Source organism: Herpailurus yagouaroundi, unplaced genomic scaffold (genome assembly GCF_014898765.1).
Source record: "Herpailurus yagouaroundi ecotype Mexico unplaced genomic scaffold, PumYag 160, whole genome shotgun sequence".
Classification (NCBI taxonomy): domain Eukaryota; kingdom Metazoa; phylum Chordata; class Mammalia; order Carnivora; family Felidae; genus Herpailurus; species Herpailurus yagouaroundi.
The window spans coordinates 30,532,837-30,549,161 of record NW_024412401.1 but is presented as its reverse complement, the minus strand read 5'-3'; the positions used below and the strand labels follow the sequence as shown (position 1 = coordinate 30,549,161).

Here is a 16,325-nt window from a genome sequence, read left to right as displayed (position 1 = left end):
TTTATTTATTTATTTATTTATTTATTTATTTATTTATTTATTTATTTACACTGCCATCAAACAATAGCACCAAGAAGTAAAAACTCCAGACTCAGATGGTTCACAGGTGAATTCTCTCAAAGATTTAAGGAATAATACCAATTCTACAAAAACTCTTTCAGAAAACTAAGCAGGGAGGAATCCTTCCTAACTCATTGTATGATGCCAGTGTAATCCTGATAACAAAACCTGACAAAAACATTACAAAAAAAATTACAGACCACCATCCCACATGAACATAGATGCAATTATACTTAACAACATACTACAAAATCAATTCCAGTAGTTTTATTTAAAAAAGGCCAAAAAAAAAAAAGAGTAAATATCCTGACCAAATAGAGTTTATCCCAGAAATGAAAGGTCAGTTTAGCATTTGAAAATCAATCAATGAAATTTACTACATCAACACAACAAAGGGGGAAAACCCTATGAGAATTTCAATACAGAAAAAGTATTTAACAAAATTCAATACCTATTTTATTCAGTGATTAAAACCTGTCAGTGAACTAGGAATAGGATACTTTCTCAATTTGATAAAGAGTATGAACAAAAGTATCTGTTTTTGAGTTCAGGAGTTCTTCATTAATTCTTGATACCCATCTTGTGTCAGATACATGTTTTGCAAATATTTCCTACTCTGTGGCATTTCTATTCATTTTCTTAATGTGTCTTTTGAGGAGTAGAAGTCTTAAATTTTGATATGCTAACTTATCAATTTATTTTTCTTTTATGGTTGTTGCTTTCTGTGCTTTATACCAGGAGAATAAAAGAAATGATTCTGGAAGAAAGATGATGAAATGACCAACACTGGCACACATAAGGTGCTTATTAAATGTTTGTTGAATAAATCTCATTCAGCTTAGTGTTAAATGCAAACATGATGAACACGTTAATGGCTTCATTATAATTATTGATGTAAATATAGATTAGGGTAGGGTCTAGGGGAAATTCTGTAATTCACCTTCTAAATATGCCTTCCAGATTGTTATCAATGTAATCCCTGGAAACAGATGTCCAACTGACTCTAAAGCCAATTAATTTTAAATCAACATGACTATTATCACCTGGCCTTCAGTAATTCATTTTGTTTACAAGAAAGAAAAATGTCTTGTTGAAAACAGGGTACACTGACACTCTAATAGCCTGTTCATCTAGAAGGACTTGGTGGGACCCGTTCTTAGTGAAAGGCTAGCTCCTTATAATCATCATTTCATTTCCTAAGTGCTCTCAAGGCATCTGTTTAATAACTCATTCTAAAATTTTGTCAGGGCTCGGTATCACATTATTGATCAGATTTTGCCTTTCCTTCTGTGGGACCCAAGGAATTTAACAAAAATCCCCTACCCCTGGACAAGCAGAGCAAGACTAACTCCATTTTGTGCTACACCCACCATCTCAAGTATAACCCCCACCCTAGTCAAGCCGGTGAGCACACCCTTACTGGAAACCGGCTCATACAGGAACGTGAACCCCTAACCGCCAAAGAATGTAAACCCCGTCTTTTGCCTGCCCAACTTGCGCACCAATTGCAGGGAGGATTCCTCCCTGCTCCTTGGTGGTCTCTCGGATTCGAAATCAGGGGCATTATACCTTCCTTCTAAAATACTAGAACGAAAGTATTTTATTACTTCTCCCCTTTAATGTGATGCTGCAAATGTCTAAGAGTGATTCTTAGCACCATGCAATGTAATTAACAGACAACCCATTGGATATAGTGAGCTGCTCTTTAATTTTTGCTCACTGATCTTGAAAGTAAACCCATTTATTTTTTTTTAAGTTCATTTATTTATTTTGAGAGACAGAAAGAGAGTGTGAATGGGGAAGGAGCAGAGAGTGAGGGAGAGAGAGAATCCCCACTGCTGAGCCTGACATGGAGGCTCGATCACACAATCATGAGACCAGGACCAGAGACAAAATCAAGAGTCAGACACTTAACCAACTGAGCCACCCAGGCACCCTGAAAGTAAACCCTTTAAAAAAAAAATCCATTCTTTTCTCCCACCTCAAAGATCCTTCCCTGAATGAAAAAGTTGGGTCTTTCCATTGCCTTCAGACTACCCTAAGTTCATAGAGCAAAACATCTGCTATTTTATATAAATTAAAAGTTCAACCTAATACTTCACAGTTGAGGAGCCTGGTATAGGATATCCCAGACTTATCTGTTGCACAGTCGTTCAAAGCCAACTGGTGCCAGCAATGACCTAAAATTATCACCTTTATTGCTGCTTCATAATTTTGAAAACCCACTTCCAATCTGAAGCTTCATGTCTCTGGTTAAAGAGAAGCCAAAGACTAAGGGTGCTGAGCCTGGGTGGCTTAGTTGGTTAAGCGTCTGACTCTTGACTTTGGCTCAGGTCATGATGTCATAGTTTGTGGGTTTGAGCCCCACATCAGGCTCTGTGCTGATGACGCAGAGTCTGCTTGGGATTCTCTGTCTCCTCTCTCTGGCCCCATGCCCCACACTCTCTCTTTCTCTCTCAAAAATAAATAAATAAACTTAAAATGTGGCAAGAAGAGAAATGCATACTTCTAAAGAAAAAAAAAAGGAGAAGCCAAAGACTGAAGTGCATCCACAAGAAATAACTGGTCATATCCAAAATGTATACTAATAAGATAAATGTAATTTTTTATTAGTAACAAGTAACCTAACATTGTTTTTCATTCTAAACTTGGTTAACAAAAAGGTAAGAAAACATATTTTGTAAATGTTTGGCTCTGAAATTTATAAACCCAAACAGGGACATACTGTACATATTGCTAGTTTTCCTTATCTTCAAGAGAAAACATGTTAAACATGAATAGACAATTCTCCAAAGAAGACATCCGGATGGCCAACACGCACATGAAAAGATGCTCAACGTCACTCTTCATCAGGGAAATACAAATCAAAACCACATGGAGATATCACCTCATGCCAGTCAGAGTGGCTAAAATGAACAAATCAGGAGACTACAGATGCTGTAAAGGATGTGGAGAAATGGGAACCCTCTTGCACTGTCGGTAGGAATGCAAACTGGTGCAGCCACTCTGGAAAACAGTGTGCAGGTTCCTCAAAAAATTAAAAATACAACTACCCTATGACCCAGCAATAGCACTGCCAGGAATTTACCCAAGGGATACAGGAGGGCTGATGCATAAGGGCACTTGTACCCCAATGTTTACAGCAGCACTTTCAACAATAGTCAAATTATGGAAAAAGCCTAAATGTCCATCAACTGATGAATGGATAAAGAAATTGTGGTTTATATACACAATGGAATACTACTTGGCAATGAGAAAGAATGAAATATGGCCTTTTAGAGCAATGTGGATGGAACTGGAGAGTGTTATGCTAAGTAAAGTAAGTCATACAGAGAAAGACAGATATCATATGTTTTCACTCTCATGTGGATCCTGAGAAACTTAAGACCATGGGGGAGGGGAAGGAAAAAAAAAAGTTAAAGAGGGAGGAAGCCAAACCATAAGAGACTCTTAAAAAGTGAGAATAAACTGAGGATTGATGGGGGGTGGGAGGGAGGGGAAAGTGGGTGATGGGCATTGAGGAGGGCACCTGTTGGGATGAGCACTGGGTACTATATGGAAACCAATTTGACAATAAATTTCATATTAAAAAAAAAAAAGAAAAGGAAACATGTTGAATAGATTTTAATTCCTAATCATTGTCTTCCCTTATTCATAGTTCAATTCTGATTCATATATTTTTTCATTTGGGGATGCACCATAGTTCAGTGAGGATTTTGAAGGCAAACAGTTAGAATCTGCACTCAGCCAGCCACTTATTAGCCAACTAACCTTAAACCCTCTAAGTGAACTGAGGATAACAATATGTACTGACTTCATGGAGTTTCCATAAGGACTACATGAGATACTGCATGTAAAGTACTTGACACAGGGCCTACCTCTTCCCCTCCAACACCTACTCCTACTGTCCACCAAGGTAGTTATTATCATTGTCATCATTCAACAAATCCTTATTGAGTACATACACAAATGAACTAAAAGAACATTGTAAATGAGGAATTTCATACTTATCTTACATACCCACTGTGTGCTATCAAATCCAATTCGGTTTCCCTTAGATTTTGATACACCAGCTCCATTCTAAGAAGATAACAAAAAAAACATTTTAATAAATTCAAAGCTATCTTTCTCTGTCTTATTTTACTTGGCATACAGGGAACAAACTGGTGGTTGCCAGAGGGGAGAGAGTGAGGGGGATGGGCAAGATGAGTTAAAGGGAGTGGGAGATATAGGCTCCTAGCTATGGAATGGGTAAGCCATGGGGATAAAATATACATAGAGAATACAGTCAATGGTATTGTAATACTGTTGTATGAGAGGTGGTAGCTACACTTGTGGTAACCACAGCATAACTGTTGAATCACTATGTTGTATATCTGAAACGAATGTAACATTGTGTGTGAACTATACTCCAATTAAAAAAAAAAAAGTCAGGTCTAGAGAATCAGAAGGAAGAAAGCATTATCAGTTTTCATCTGATAAGCCCCCAAATACTTTGAAAGTAACAGGAAAAAAGAATGTCTGATGGTCTAGAGACAATGGGAAGAATGTTTCAAGCTCAAAGAAAATCCAAAGAAGTTTCTTATGCCTTGAATGTGTTCTTTACATAGAAGACAAATGGGAGGATACTAAAGAACAAGAAGAATAGCCTTACCCAACAAATGAAATATGCCCCAAGTTTCTAAAAAGGAGACTTGCGGCACCGGGGGCTCAGTGGGTTGAGTGTCCAACTTCAGCTCAGGTCATGATCTCATGGTACATGAGTTTGAGCCCTGCATCGGGCTCGATGCTGTCAGCACAGAGACCACTTGGGATTCTCTGTCTCCCTCTCTCTCTACCCATCCCCACCCCCGCAACACACACACTCTTTCTCAAAAAAAAAAAACAAAAACAAAAAAACACCACAAAAAACAAAACTCATCACACTCAAAAAAATTAAAAGGAGACTCATCTCCCCACTAAACTGCAAACTCAAGGGCAGGGACCAAGTCCAATCCTTCTTTATATTGCCAGTGCCTAGCACAGTGCTTGGTAATGACTAAATACTTAATTGTGGTTTGCTAAATGGAGGGAAGGAGAACAGAAAAGAGGAAGAGAGATACTGAGTAATCAAGGTAAAGCCAGAAGTGGTCTCTCCTCACAAGCTCTGCAACTTAGACAATAACATTTTAATAGCAAGAGATATTTGAGAACAAACTACAAAGAGACAGCTCTGTAATCTTCATCCTTGAAAAGAGACTGCAAACTCTATAACATAGCCCTTGTTACTCATAGCCCTCCATGAGTTAATTAGACTGAATTTCTGAGCTGTTTGTTTTCTCTGCTGGATCATTCCCATCAGTATACAAACACGATATTATTTCTATCTTAAAACAAACAAGCAATAACTCACTGTATGCCCACTGTATGCAACTAACAATTTTCCCCCCTAACTAACAATTAACAATTTTCCCAACTAACAATTTTCCCCCCTTAAGCAAAACCCCTAATGGGCTGTCTGTTCTTATTGCATCCGATTCCTCTCCTCTTATAAGCTCTTGAGCTTAAATTCACTCTGCCAACTATTCATCAAGATCACCAATGACCTCCATGTTGCTAAATCCAATGGTCAATTATTTTTACTCCTTGTCTTATTTGATCAAGAATTGTTGACCACTTGTGTCTCAAACACTTTAGTTGCATGGCTCTCCGAATCCCATACTTCTGGTTTTCCTATTTCTTTCTGGCTGCTTCTTCTTTTCTTTGCTAGTTCTTCCACCTCCCTGATGTATGAGGGACCCCCAAAACTCAGATCATGAGACTTTTCTCCCTCTTTTTACTCTACGTTCACTTTCTTGGTACCTCATCTATTCTAATGGCTTTAAATACCATCTGTATGCTTACCACTCTCAATTTATATTCTCAACTACACCAGTCCTTTGAACTCCAAACATAGATTCAACTATCTACTCACCTTCTTCATTTGGATGTCAAATAGTCATCTGAAACTTAACATGTCTGGAAAAAGCTCCAGATCTCTAACCATCCCTCAAGCTTGCTTCTCACCTCAGTAAACAGCAACTTCCCCTTTCCAATTATCTAGGCCCCAAATACTAAAGTTATCCCTGACTCTTTTATGTCTCTTATACCCCACGTCTAGCCCATGAACAAAATCTGGTAGCTCTACTTTCTACCACTAGTTCCCTTGTCCAAGCCATCACCATCCTGTATAAATTATTAGAATAGACTTCTACCTAGTCTGTTTTAGCCCTTGACCCTACAATCTATTCTCAACAGAGCATCTATTCTACTACCTTTTTAAAAAAATCAGATCATGTCACATATCAGCTCAAACTTTCCGATGGTTCACAATCTCACTCAGAACAAAAGCAAAAGTCCTAATGGTTTACAAGGCCCTAAACAATATAAACCCTCTGACTTTACTTACTACTCTTCCCCACTCTCACTCCTCTATAGCCACATTGATCTTTTTGCTGTTCTTAAAACTTCCAGACATGTTCCTGCCTTGGGACTTGGGACTTTCGTGCTTCCTTTGGTCTCTAGGTAGTATGGTCCTCTTCTAGATATCCACAGAGCTCATTCTTTTCAAATATGCTGTTTCCTCTATTTTTTAAATAATTTTTAAAGTTTATTTATTTTGAGAGAGAGCACAAGTAGGGGAGGGGTAGACAGAGAGAGAGCAAGAGAGAGGGAGGGAGGAAGTCCCAAGCAGGCTCTGCAGGATCAGCGCAGAGCCCGATGTAGGGCTCTAATTCATGAAACTGTGAGATCATGACCTGAGCCAAAATCAAGGGTCAGACGCTTCACCAACTGAGCAACCCAGGCACTCCTGTTTTCTCTATTATAATGGCCTTCCCATCTTTCTATACCTGGAGGATTTACACTCATTTTATAAAACCAACTCAAAATATTATTTCATTCATTAAATATTCAATCATAACTTTCCTAAGTGGGTTATTCAGCAGATTTTCATTCCCTACAAACTTTGTACTTACCTAAGCTTGAAGGGTCAAGGATAAGGACATAGGAGGATACAGTTTTATAGGGGCTGACAATTATACAATTTTGGTGGTCTTTTTTAATAAACAGAATGCAAAAATATATTTTGCAAACTTTACCAAAATATATAGCTTTATAACATATTCCTAAGCCTCCTTCAAGGGCCTTTGGAAGTGAGGGGCCCTGTGGTTTAAATCTCATCTATCTGGGGCACCTGGGTGGCTCAGTCAGTTAAGCATCCGACTCTTGATTTCAGCTCAGGTCATGATCTATCTCACCCTTCATGAAATCAAGCCCTGCATCAGGCTCCGTGCTCAGGATTCTCTCTCCCCCTCTCTCTGCCCCTCACCCTCCTTTCACGTGCACACTCACGCTTTCTCTCAAAAATAAAGAAAGAAAACATTAAAAAAAAACAAATAAATTTCATTTATCTTAATGGTTAATCTACCTCTGGTGAGGTACAGTTACTGGCAACCAGTGGCTACAACCATAGCTGTAAAGGAGGAATGTAGTTCCTATCAAGCAATGATCCTACAAATAGAGAACCCAAAGAATAAATAACATGACCTCTCTTTCCTCCAGGTCTTCAGTCTCCAGATGATGTTTCCCCTTGGCTGACCTCCAACTAGAAAAGGGAAGGGAGCTCACCTAATGCAGTCCATTGAGGTCAGCTCCCCGAGACGCAGACTATTAAAGACAAGATCTGGAAGGGCAAACAGAGACTATCTACCATACCATGGTAAGAAATCTGGATCTTACTCCATAGGCATGCTATGCAGAGAATAACTTGATCAGATATTTAAAAAAAAATAACTGGGACAGCTGTACAGAGAGGATTACAAAATCTAGAGACTAAAGAAGAGTTCTTAAACTATAACTAGAAAAGTAGGCAGAACAAGGTTTATGAGATGTGCTTTAAAGAAGTAACATATTGTCATTTGCTTATATGTCTCTTTATATGTTTCTTAACTTCTCTCCTCTTCAACCCCAAATTTCCCCAGTTTCTGACTTCCTAGACGGCAAGGATTACACTTGACTCTCATTTTATCTCATAGCCTAGTACTGTACTTGGGCACATAGTAAGTACTCGACAAACATTTGACAAATAGATGACCAAATGTTCTAAAAGAAATGCTATATCAAATCAAGTGGTTTTTCTTTTTAAAGGCTAAAGATATACCTATAGGATTGAGTAAAAATGTAAATGAAATGAATAAATAAATGGAAAGATGGAATCAGATGCCGAAAAGGAGGGGTAGAAAAGGTCTTGTGGCTATTGAACACCACTGATAAATGAGTTAAAATAAGGGATATGTCATTAAAGAGAAAGTATTTAGCATATAGGAGGTGAAGATTTAAGGAAAAATCCTTTCATTTTTTGAAAGAATATCCAACAATCCGTTTCTTACAGAAACCAAAAAACAATTCTTTATTTTTTTTTTAAGTTTATTCATTTTGAGAGTGACAGAAAGAGTGAGTGGGAGAGGGGCAGAGAGAGACGGAGAGAGAGAATCCCAAGCAGGCTCTGCACTGTCAGCATGGAGCCCGATGTGGGGCTCAAAATCACGAAACATGAGACCATGACCTGAGCCGAAGTTGGACACCTAACTGACTGAACCACCCAGGTGCCCCCAAAAACAGAATTCTTAATCCAGCATGATCATTAATCATGCCTACAGAGAATCAAACAGTAATACTTACAAAAACTGTTTGAGTTTTCAATAATTGATCTTTTTCAATTGTTTATAAATTGGTAATCCTAAGGATCAGAAACACTAACCATGGTAAATTCACCAACACTCCAGGCAGATTCCCCTTTTGCATCTCAGTGCCTTTCCTTATAGTAGATGCACTGCTCTCTTACTTACTCCCAAGTCACTGAAGTTCTTAGTGCATAGGACTCATAAATATGATCTGACACAGTGGGAAAACTTTGCTTATTTATTAGCCAAACTGCTTGGCCAGAAAACCTATAGAGTGTAAAGTCTGGGGATAGATAGAAGTATTTTTTAAATATCCCTCAATTCTAATGGAAGAAATTCTTTCATATTCTCCTGAACAATGGTGGTCATGGGGGCGGGGGATGTGGGGGAAAGGATCGGAAGAGGGGAACAATAGCAATTTATCAAAGTTTACACACTAGATCAGATTATCAGATAGAATATTCTTCTTCCAGCAATGATCCGCACATTATCATTCAGAATATAAGGGAACTAGCCAGTAGTCAAAGGAGAGTTTTTAAAAATCATGATTCTTAGGGGCGCCTGGGTGGCGCAGTCGGTTAAGCGTCCGACTTCAGCCAGGTCACGATCTCGCGGTCCGGGAGTTCGAGCCCCGCGTCAGGCTCTGGGCTGATGGCTCAGAGCCTGGAGCCTGTTTCCGATTCTGTGTCTCCCTCTCTCTCTGCCCCTCCCCCGTTCATGCTCTGTCTCTCTCTGTCCCAAAAATAAATAAACGTTGAAAAAAAAAATTAAAAAAAAAATAAAAATCATGATTCTTAGATGATTTTAGCAAGCAATTGACCAACTCAAAAATTTCAAAAACCTTTGTTGCCATGATCTAAATGGCTGCAAGATTAATTTCCATTTCTAATAATGGCATATGGAATTGTTCACTGTGAATAACTATTGCCACACTTGAAATCCAAACTCCCCTTCCAACTCCCTCCTGACCTTCTAACCAAACACACTTTGCAGCTCACTGCTCAGCCATAAGACAGACAGTTCCAGGAGCTCAACAAGCTGGCCAAGTTTGCCCGCGGGCAGGACCAGTTGGACCACAGAGGGGATCACCCCCTGAGCCCGGCAGCCACTTCGTATAAGCCCTTCTGGGCCTGGGCACTTCAGATCTTTGGTCTTAGGACACTCCCCACCATCTTGTCCTGCCCCAGCCTTAAGGACAGCCAGCTCAGAGGATCAGGCTTTTGGCAGTGGGCAGAGAGTAGAGGGAAGAGGCTTTTTAAAAGAGAAATGACTGTCTTTTGACACTTTCCTTTAAAAGAGTAAGCACTTCCTGTTCTTCCAACTTCAGGTTCACCTCCTATTAGGAGGTTGCTGGTGGGAGCCAGAGTAGGGACAAACGCTCCTTTGTCCCTCCTCCTCCTCCTCTGTGCCAGTGCCACTTGGAGGCTTCTTGTCTTTTCTGTTTTGACTCCTTCCCCATTCAGTGCCGAGTGTGTGTGTGCATGTGTGTACACATAAATATAGTCATAAGGGGCAAAAAAGTACATACAATGCAAAGTAAGATATCCTAGCACAGAACCCTGTAAGTGGCTTTCTAGGTAGTAAGAGTAGCTGAATACTGCAGGCACTGAGTGCTGCTTATGGTTCTAAGTCAAGGACATTATTAAGGTTTGGTTCACCCAGTGCTTTATACAAACACAGTTCATGGGCTTTGTCTTCCTTCCACTGAGGCAGCAATACTTTATAATTTTCTATTGTGATTCAAAATGAGCCATCTTATCTATCTCGTATCTTATCAATGTTACAGTATTTTGTTTGAACATACTTGTATTTACATGTGTGACTAGCTCAATGAGTGAGGACACAAGTTTTGGGACCTGAATTTGGCAATCTTCAGCAAGAAGCTTAACATATCTAGGCTCCAGATAACTCATTTATGAAAAAAATGATCAATGAGAAACGTGTAATAATTAAATCCAATTTTCTTTATCAGGCAGCAATGTAAACCTTGAAAGGACTAGAATGTGTGCACTATTCATAGCTACCATCTGCTGAGCACCTACCATATATCAAACACTAAGTGAGATGTGTTACATACATTATCTCAACCAGTAAAGCTGCCAGTAGCCCCATTTAAAGAAACTGAGGCTTAAAGAAGTTAAGTGACTTGCTGTTAAGACAAACAACCAAATAAGGAGTCAAACTCAGCATTATCTAGGCCCCAAACTTAAGAATTAATGCTGTTGCCACTTCTACCAAATTATGAGTTCCTTGAGAGTAGGACCTGTGTTCCATTTATCTCTATTCCTGCAAAGTGCCCTGTATATAACACGTAATCAATAAATACAGATTGAATGAGCACATAATTATAATCAGATTGTCTAGGTTGGTGCAGTAAGAAAAAACAAAACAAAACAAAAAACAATGAACAACTGACATTCTATAGGGAGTCCTAGAGATAACCTTTGTGATGTAAACTGCCAGCCAATTGCTTGAAAGGTGGAGCTCACAGAAATTGCTCACAAGGTCATCACACAAGTTTGTATTTCAAAGGCCTGTAAGAGTCTGTATTTCAAAGATCTAGAGGGTTGTTCTAGAATCTGAAGAGTCAACTCCACCCATCTATGGAGTTTTAGCTGACCCAATAGATATACAAATTCCTTACCTTCAATGCTATCAAATAACTGGATTATTCAGACCTCATTTGGGAGATCATAGAAAGGCTAAACTTGTCTAACCAGCTAGGGCCAAAAGGAATTCTGTGGCGAGGCCCTAGAAATGGTCAAAAGTAGGCCTCCTTCACTGTGGGTGAGAATGAAAACTGGTATAGCCACTCTGGAAAACAGTGTGAAGGTTTCTCAAAAAGTTAAAAATAGAGCTACCCTATAACCCAGCAATTACACTACTAGGTATTTATCCAAAGGATACAAAAATACTGATTCCAAGGGGCACATGCACCCCAATGTTTATAGCAGCACTATCAACAACAGCCAAATTATGGAAAGAGCCCAAATACCCACTGACTGATGAATGAAGATGTGGTATGTGTGTATGTATATATATACATATATATATACATACATACACACACACACACACACACACATATACACAATGGAATATAATATCAAAAAGAATGAAATCTTGCCATTTGCAACAATGTAGATGGAACTATGCTAAATGAAATAAGCCCATCAGAGAAAGACAAATACCATATGATTTCACTCATATGTGGAATTTAAGAAACAAAACAGATGAACATGGGGAAAGGAAGGAAAAATAAAATAAGATAAAAACAGAGAGGGATGCAAACCATAAGAAACTCTTAACTATAGAGAACAAACTGAGAGCTTCTGGAGGGGAGGTGGGAAGAGGGATGGGCTAAATGGGTGATGGGCATTAAGGAGGGCACTTGGGAGGCGCCTGGGTGGCTCAGTCGGTTAAGCATCTGACTTCAGCTCAGGTCAAGATCTCGCGGTTTGTGGGTTCGAGCCCCGCATCAGGCTCTGTGCTGACAGCTCAGAGCCTGGAGCCTGTTTCAGATTCTGTGTCTCCCTCTCTCTCTCTGACCCTCCCCTGCTCATGCTTTGTCTCTCTCTGTCTCAAAAATCAATAAACGTTAAAAAAAAAAATTTTTTTTTTAATTTAAAAAAAAAAAGGAGGGCACTTGGGATGAGCTCTAGGCATTCTATGTAACTGATGAATCACTAAATTCTACTCCTAAAACCAATACTATACTATAACTAGGAAAAAAATATGCCTCCTTAACTCCAAGATATCAATAACCTTTCTTCCCTAACCTATGATAAATATTAGAGTACCCTCCTGAAGAGCCTGAAAAGATATGTAGTCCTCAACATTTACTACTGCAGGCATTTACTACTAGAAGTAGGCTGTGATCACAGATAAAACCAACTTTTCATTCTTGCCCTAGCTTTAACACACAATCTCAGTGTCTTTCTGAATTGTCTGAAAGTTCAAACATGACCTAAATCATGTTCGTTTGTTTTTTTAATGTTTTATTTATTTTATTTATCCCACACATGCAGGAAGGGGCAGAGAGAGGGGGAGACAGAGGATCCGAAGCAGGCTCTGTACTGACAGCAGACAGCCTGATGCTGGGCTTGAACCCACAAACTGTCAGATCATGACCTGAGCTGAAGTCGGATGCTTAACCTACTGAGCCCCCCAGGCGTCCTTAAAATCATGGTTTTTATGCTGATGCTGCTGATGTGTAAGTTAGTGCTGATCAAGGTTACCATTCTCCATTCTTCTGCTAATAAATTAAACAACTTTAATTGAACTAGAAATCATTTTGCGTGAATTTTCTAAGGATATCCCACAATTGAGAACACTGAACAAAGAGAAATGCAATTCAGATATAATCAGTAAGCAAAGTTTACAGAATTCTGAATTCTCTTCCTATGTTATAAGAAACTATACTAGAATACTCGAGATCCATCCGTATTTCCCTGAAGTTTAAGTGAGATCTTGAAGTTTAATAAAAAGCTGAAAGTTTAAACATTTTCCTCAACAAAATCGAAAAAATTTTAAAAGTTGGGAGCTTTTAAATAATAACGTCTATTATTCTAACTATACTTACTATTTTTAAATAAAGCATTTTTTTTCTGGCTGGGATAGAGAAACTAATTGTATTCCTTATAGACAGCATTTTATCTTCACACTAATAACATACCGGAAGCATCTATACTTCCACTAGCATCTGTCCCCAGCAAATTATAAAAATATGGAAGAAAAAAAACATTTCTCATTGTTTCTGTCACCTTGTCAAAATGCTTAGCAAACAGTGACTTTTAAATAAATTTTTTGAATGAGTACTGGGTATTATACGTAAGTGATCAATCACTAAATTCTACTCCTGAAACCAGGATCACACTATATGAAGATAATAATAATACCTCATATTTACTGATCTCTTTATGACATGCACTGTTCCAAATGTTTTATGTGTATTAATTCATTTAAGCCTCACAAGTCTACGAGCTGGTATCTTTATCATCCCTATTTTGTAGATGAGAAAACAGAGCATTTAAAAGTAATTTACCCAAGATCCCACAGTTAATAAGCAGCATAAATGAGGTTTAATCCTAAAGTAGTGTTTCTGCTTTTTACAACTAAAGCTACACAGCATTTGGGGCATCTGAGTGGCTCAGGTGGTTAAGTGTCTAGCTCGTGATCTCAGCTCAGGTCTCGATCCCAGGGTCATGAGTTCAAGCCCAGCATTGGGCTCCACTCTGGGTGTGGAGCCTACTTAAAAACATACAAAGAGCTACAATGCATTCCAGGGGAAAGGGTCAAAATAGTAGTTATTTGTAGAAACGTCACATATAATTAAGATGGGATTTTAAGTTAATGGAGGAATTCAATAAGTGATATTGGGACAAATGGTCAACCATTTGGGAAAAATTTTAAAGTTAGAGCTCTAATTCATACCTCATACTAAAATAAATTCTATTTAGTTAAAAAAAATTAAACATAAATAGTACTTGATGAAAATACAGGTGAATACTTCCACAATTTTTGGCTACTTATGACACAAAACTAGATGCCCTATGGAAGAAAGATCTTGACAGGTTTTCTACTTAGAAATCTTTTCTACCTAGAAATTAAATACAAATGTACTGGGGGTGGGGGGTGGGGGGTTATACTATGAATATAAAGTTAAAAGACAAATTAATAAACCAGGAAAAATATTTGAAATATATATGATAAAGGTGTAACATCCTTAAAACTATGCACAGCATCTAAAGAAAGACAACACCATCAGAAAAATATGTAGATAGAAACACAAAAAAAATTACCTTTGCTGATATATAGTGCTTGTAGTAGTATAATTGAAACAGCAGAAATGCAGAACTTGTCAAAGTTAAAAGCGCCAAAATCACGTTCTTGTTGATTCTACTCATTAGTCTGTGGTGCTCACTTGGTTGTCCTTTGAGAGTAACCCAGTTGGTGTCATCTTTTTTGGATAAGAAGATAATCTTGTTTTCTGTAAACAAAAAAGATATTTCTAAAGAGACAAAAACTTATTTTTACTTTTTCACCTTTAATAACTAGCAACAGAACAAAGAAAAAGTTACCTAAAGTTCCATAGCACACTCTTTGAATTGCTAACTTTCTCTCCTGAAGAAATAATCAGATATGAGACCAAACATGACAAAAACAAAAATATTTACCATGGAATTCTACAAATAACAACTGAAAATAACAAACATAAATGGGATATGTAAAAAACCTGACGTATACAGGGTTGGGGGCTTCTCCTACAGAGTTTCTGCTTCAGTAGATCTGGGATGGGGCTTATGAATTTGCATTTCTGACAAGTTGGCAGGCTCTGCTGATGCTACTGACCTTACTAAGAACCACTTCTACAGAGGAAACTGAGAAAAGGTTTGGTCACGAAACATCATCTGTATGATAGCTTTTTGTTGTTTTTGTGTGATCTAGGATGTGGCCAGTTTTTATAAATATGCCATACATGTTTTCAGTTCTTTGCAAAATATAAAGAAAGTGTAAAGACAAGAAGTTTTGTTCTTTCATCTTTGGTTGCATCTGATTATTTCTTTAGGATAAGAAATTTAATATAGTTCTACTTCTTTGTATCTCCTCTGCACTGATTTTGATTAAACATATTACATTTAATTTTTCAAGTGTTTATCTTTATTCCTGTACATAGACTAACACCTCTATTACTTGATGTCTAAACTTTTAAAAAAAATTTTTAATGTTTATTTATTTTTGGGGGAGAGAGAGAGAGAGAGAGAGAGAGAGAAGAGGGGCAGAGAGAGAGGGAGACACAAAATCCGAAGCAGGCTCCAGGTTCTGAGCTGTTAGCACAGAGCCCGACGTGGGACTTGAACTCATGAACTGTGAGATCATGACTTGAACCACCTGGGTGCCCCTTGATGTCTCAACTTTCTACGATTTTGTTCTCCAGCTGAAAAATAAAGGGAAATCAGCAAATTTATACCTACCCTCCTGCTTTCTCTATTCATCTACTGGATAGCTGATATTCATCTTGTTACAGTTTATCAAAAAGAACTTATAAACACTATTTACCTTGAGTTCTCGCATTGTTCAAAAACACTTGTCAACTCATAGTTGTGCTGAGGTCACAATTTCTTTCCCCCTGACAACTTGTAGATTTTATACAATAATGCTATAACACTAAATATCCCCTGACAATATCTGATCCTTCCCCTAGCACTCCCCTTTAAATTTTTTCAGTTAAGGGGCGCCTGGGTGGCGCAGTCGGTTAAGCGTCCGACTTCAGTCAGGTCACGATCTTGTGGTCCGTGAGTTCGAGCCCCGCGTCAGGCTCTGGGCTGATGGCTCAGAGCCTGGAGCCTGTTTCCGATTCTGTGTCTCCCTCTTTCTCTGCCCCTCCCCCGTTCATGCTCTGTCTCTCTCTGTCCCAAATAAATAAATAAACGTTGAAAAAAAAAATTAAAAAAAATAAATTTTTTCAGTTAAAAAGTTGACCCTTTTAGGGGCCCCTGGGTGGCTCAGTCAGTTAAGTGTCCGACTTCAACTCAGGTCATGATCTTGCAGTCCATGGGTTCG

General features: G+C 38.4%; 1 protein-coding gene across 3 annotated transcripts in view; it reads right to left on the bottom strand.

The window, feature by feature from the left end:
* FKTN (fukutin) overlaps positions 1-16,325 on the bottom strand; it is a 101,594-nt gene that overhangs the window by 74,251 nt on the left and 11,018 nt on the right. For all 3 annotated transcript variants that reach the window (XM_040481887.1, XM_040481889.1, XM_040481888.1), the window contains exons 2-3: positions 14,564-14,751; positions 4,081-4,140 (exon numbers count right to left, since the gene is read on the bottom strand). In XM_040481887.1, coding sequence (XP_040337821.1) covers positions 4,081-4,140; positions 14,564-14,668 — 165 coding nt within the window. In that variant the 5' untranslated portion in view covers positions 14,669-14,751. The remainder of the gene's footprint in view (positions 1-4,080; positions 4,141-14,563; positions 14,752-16,325) is intronic.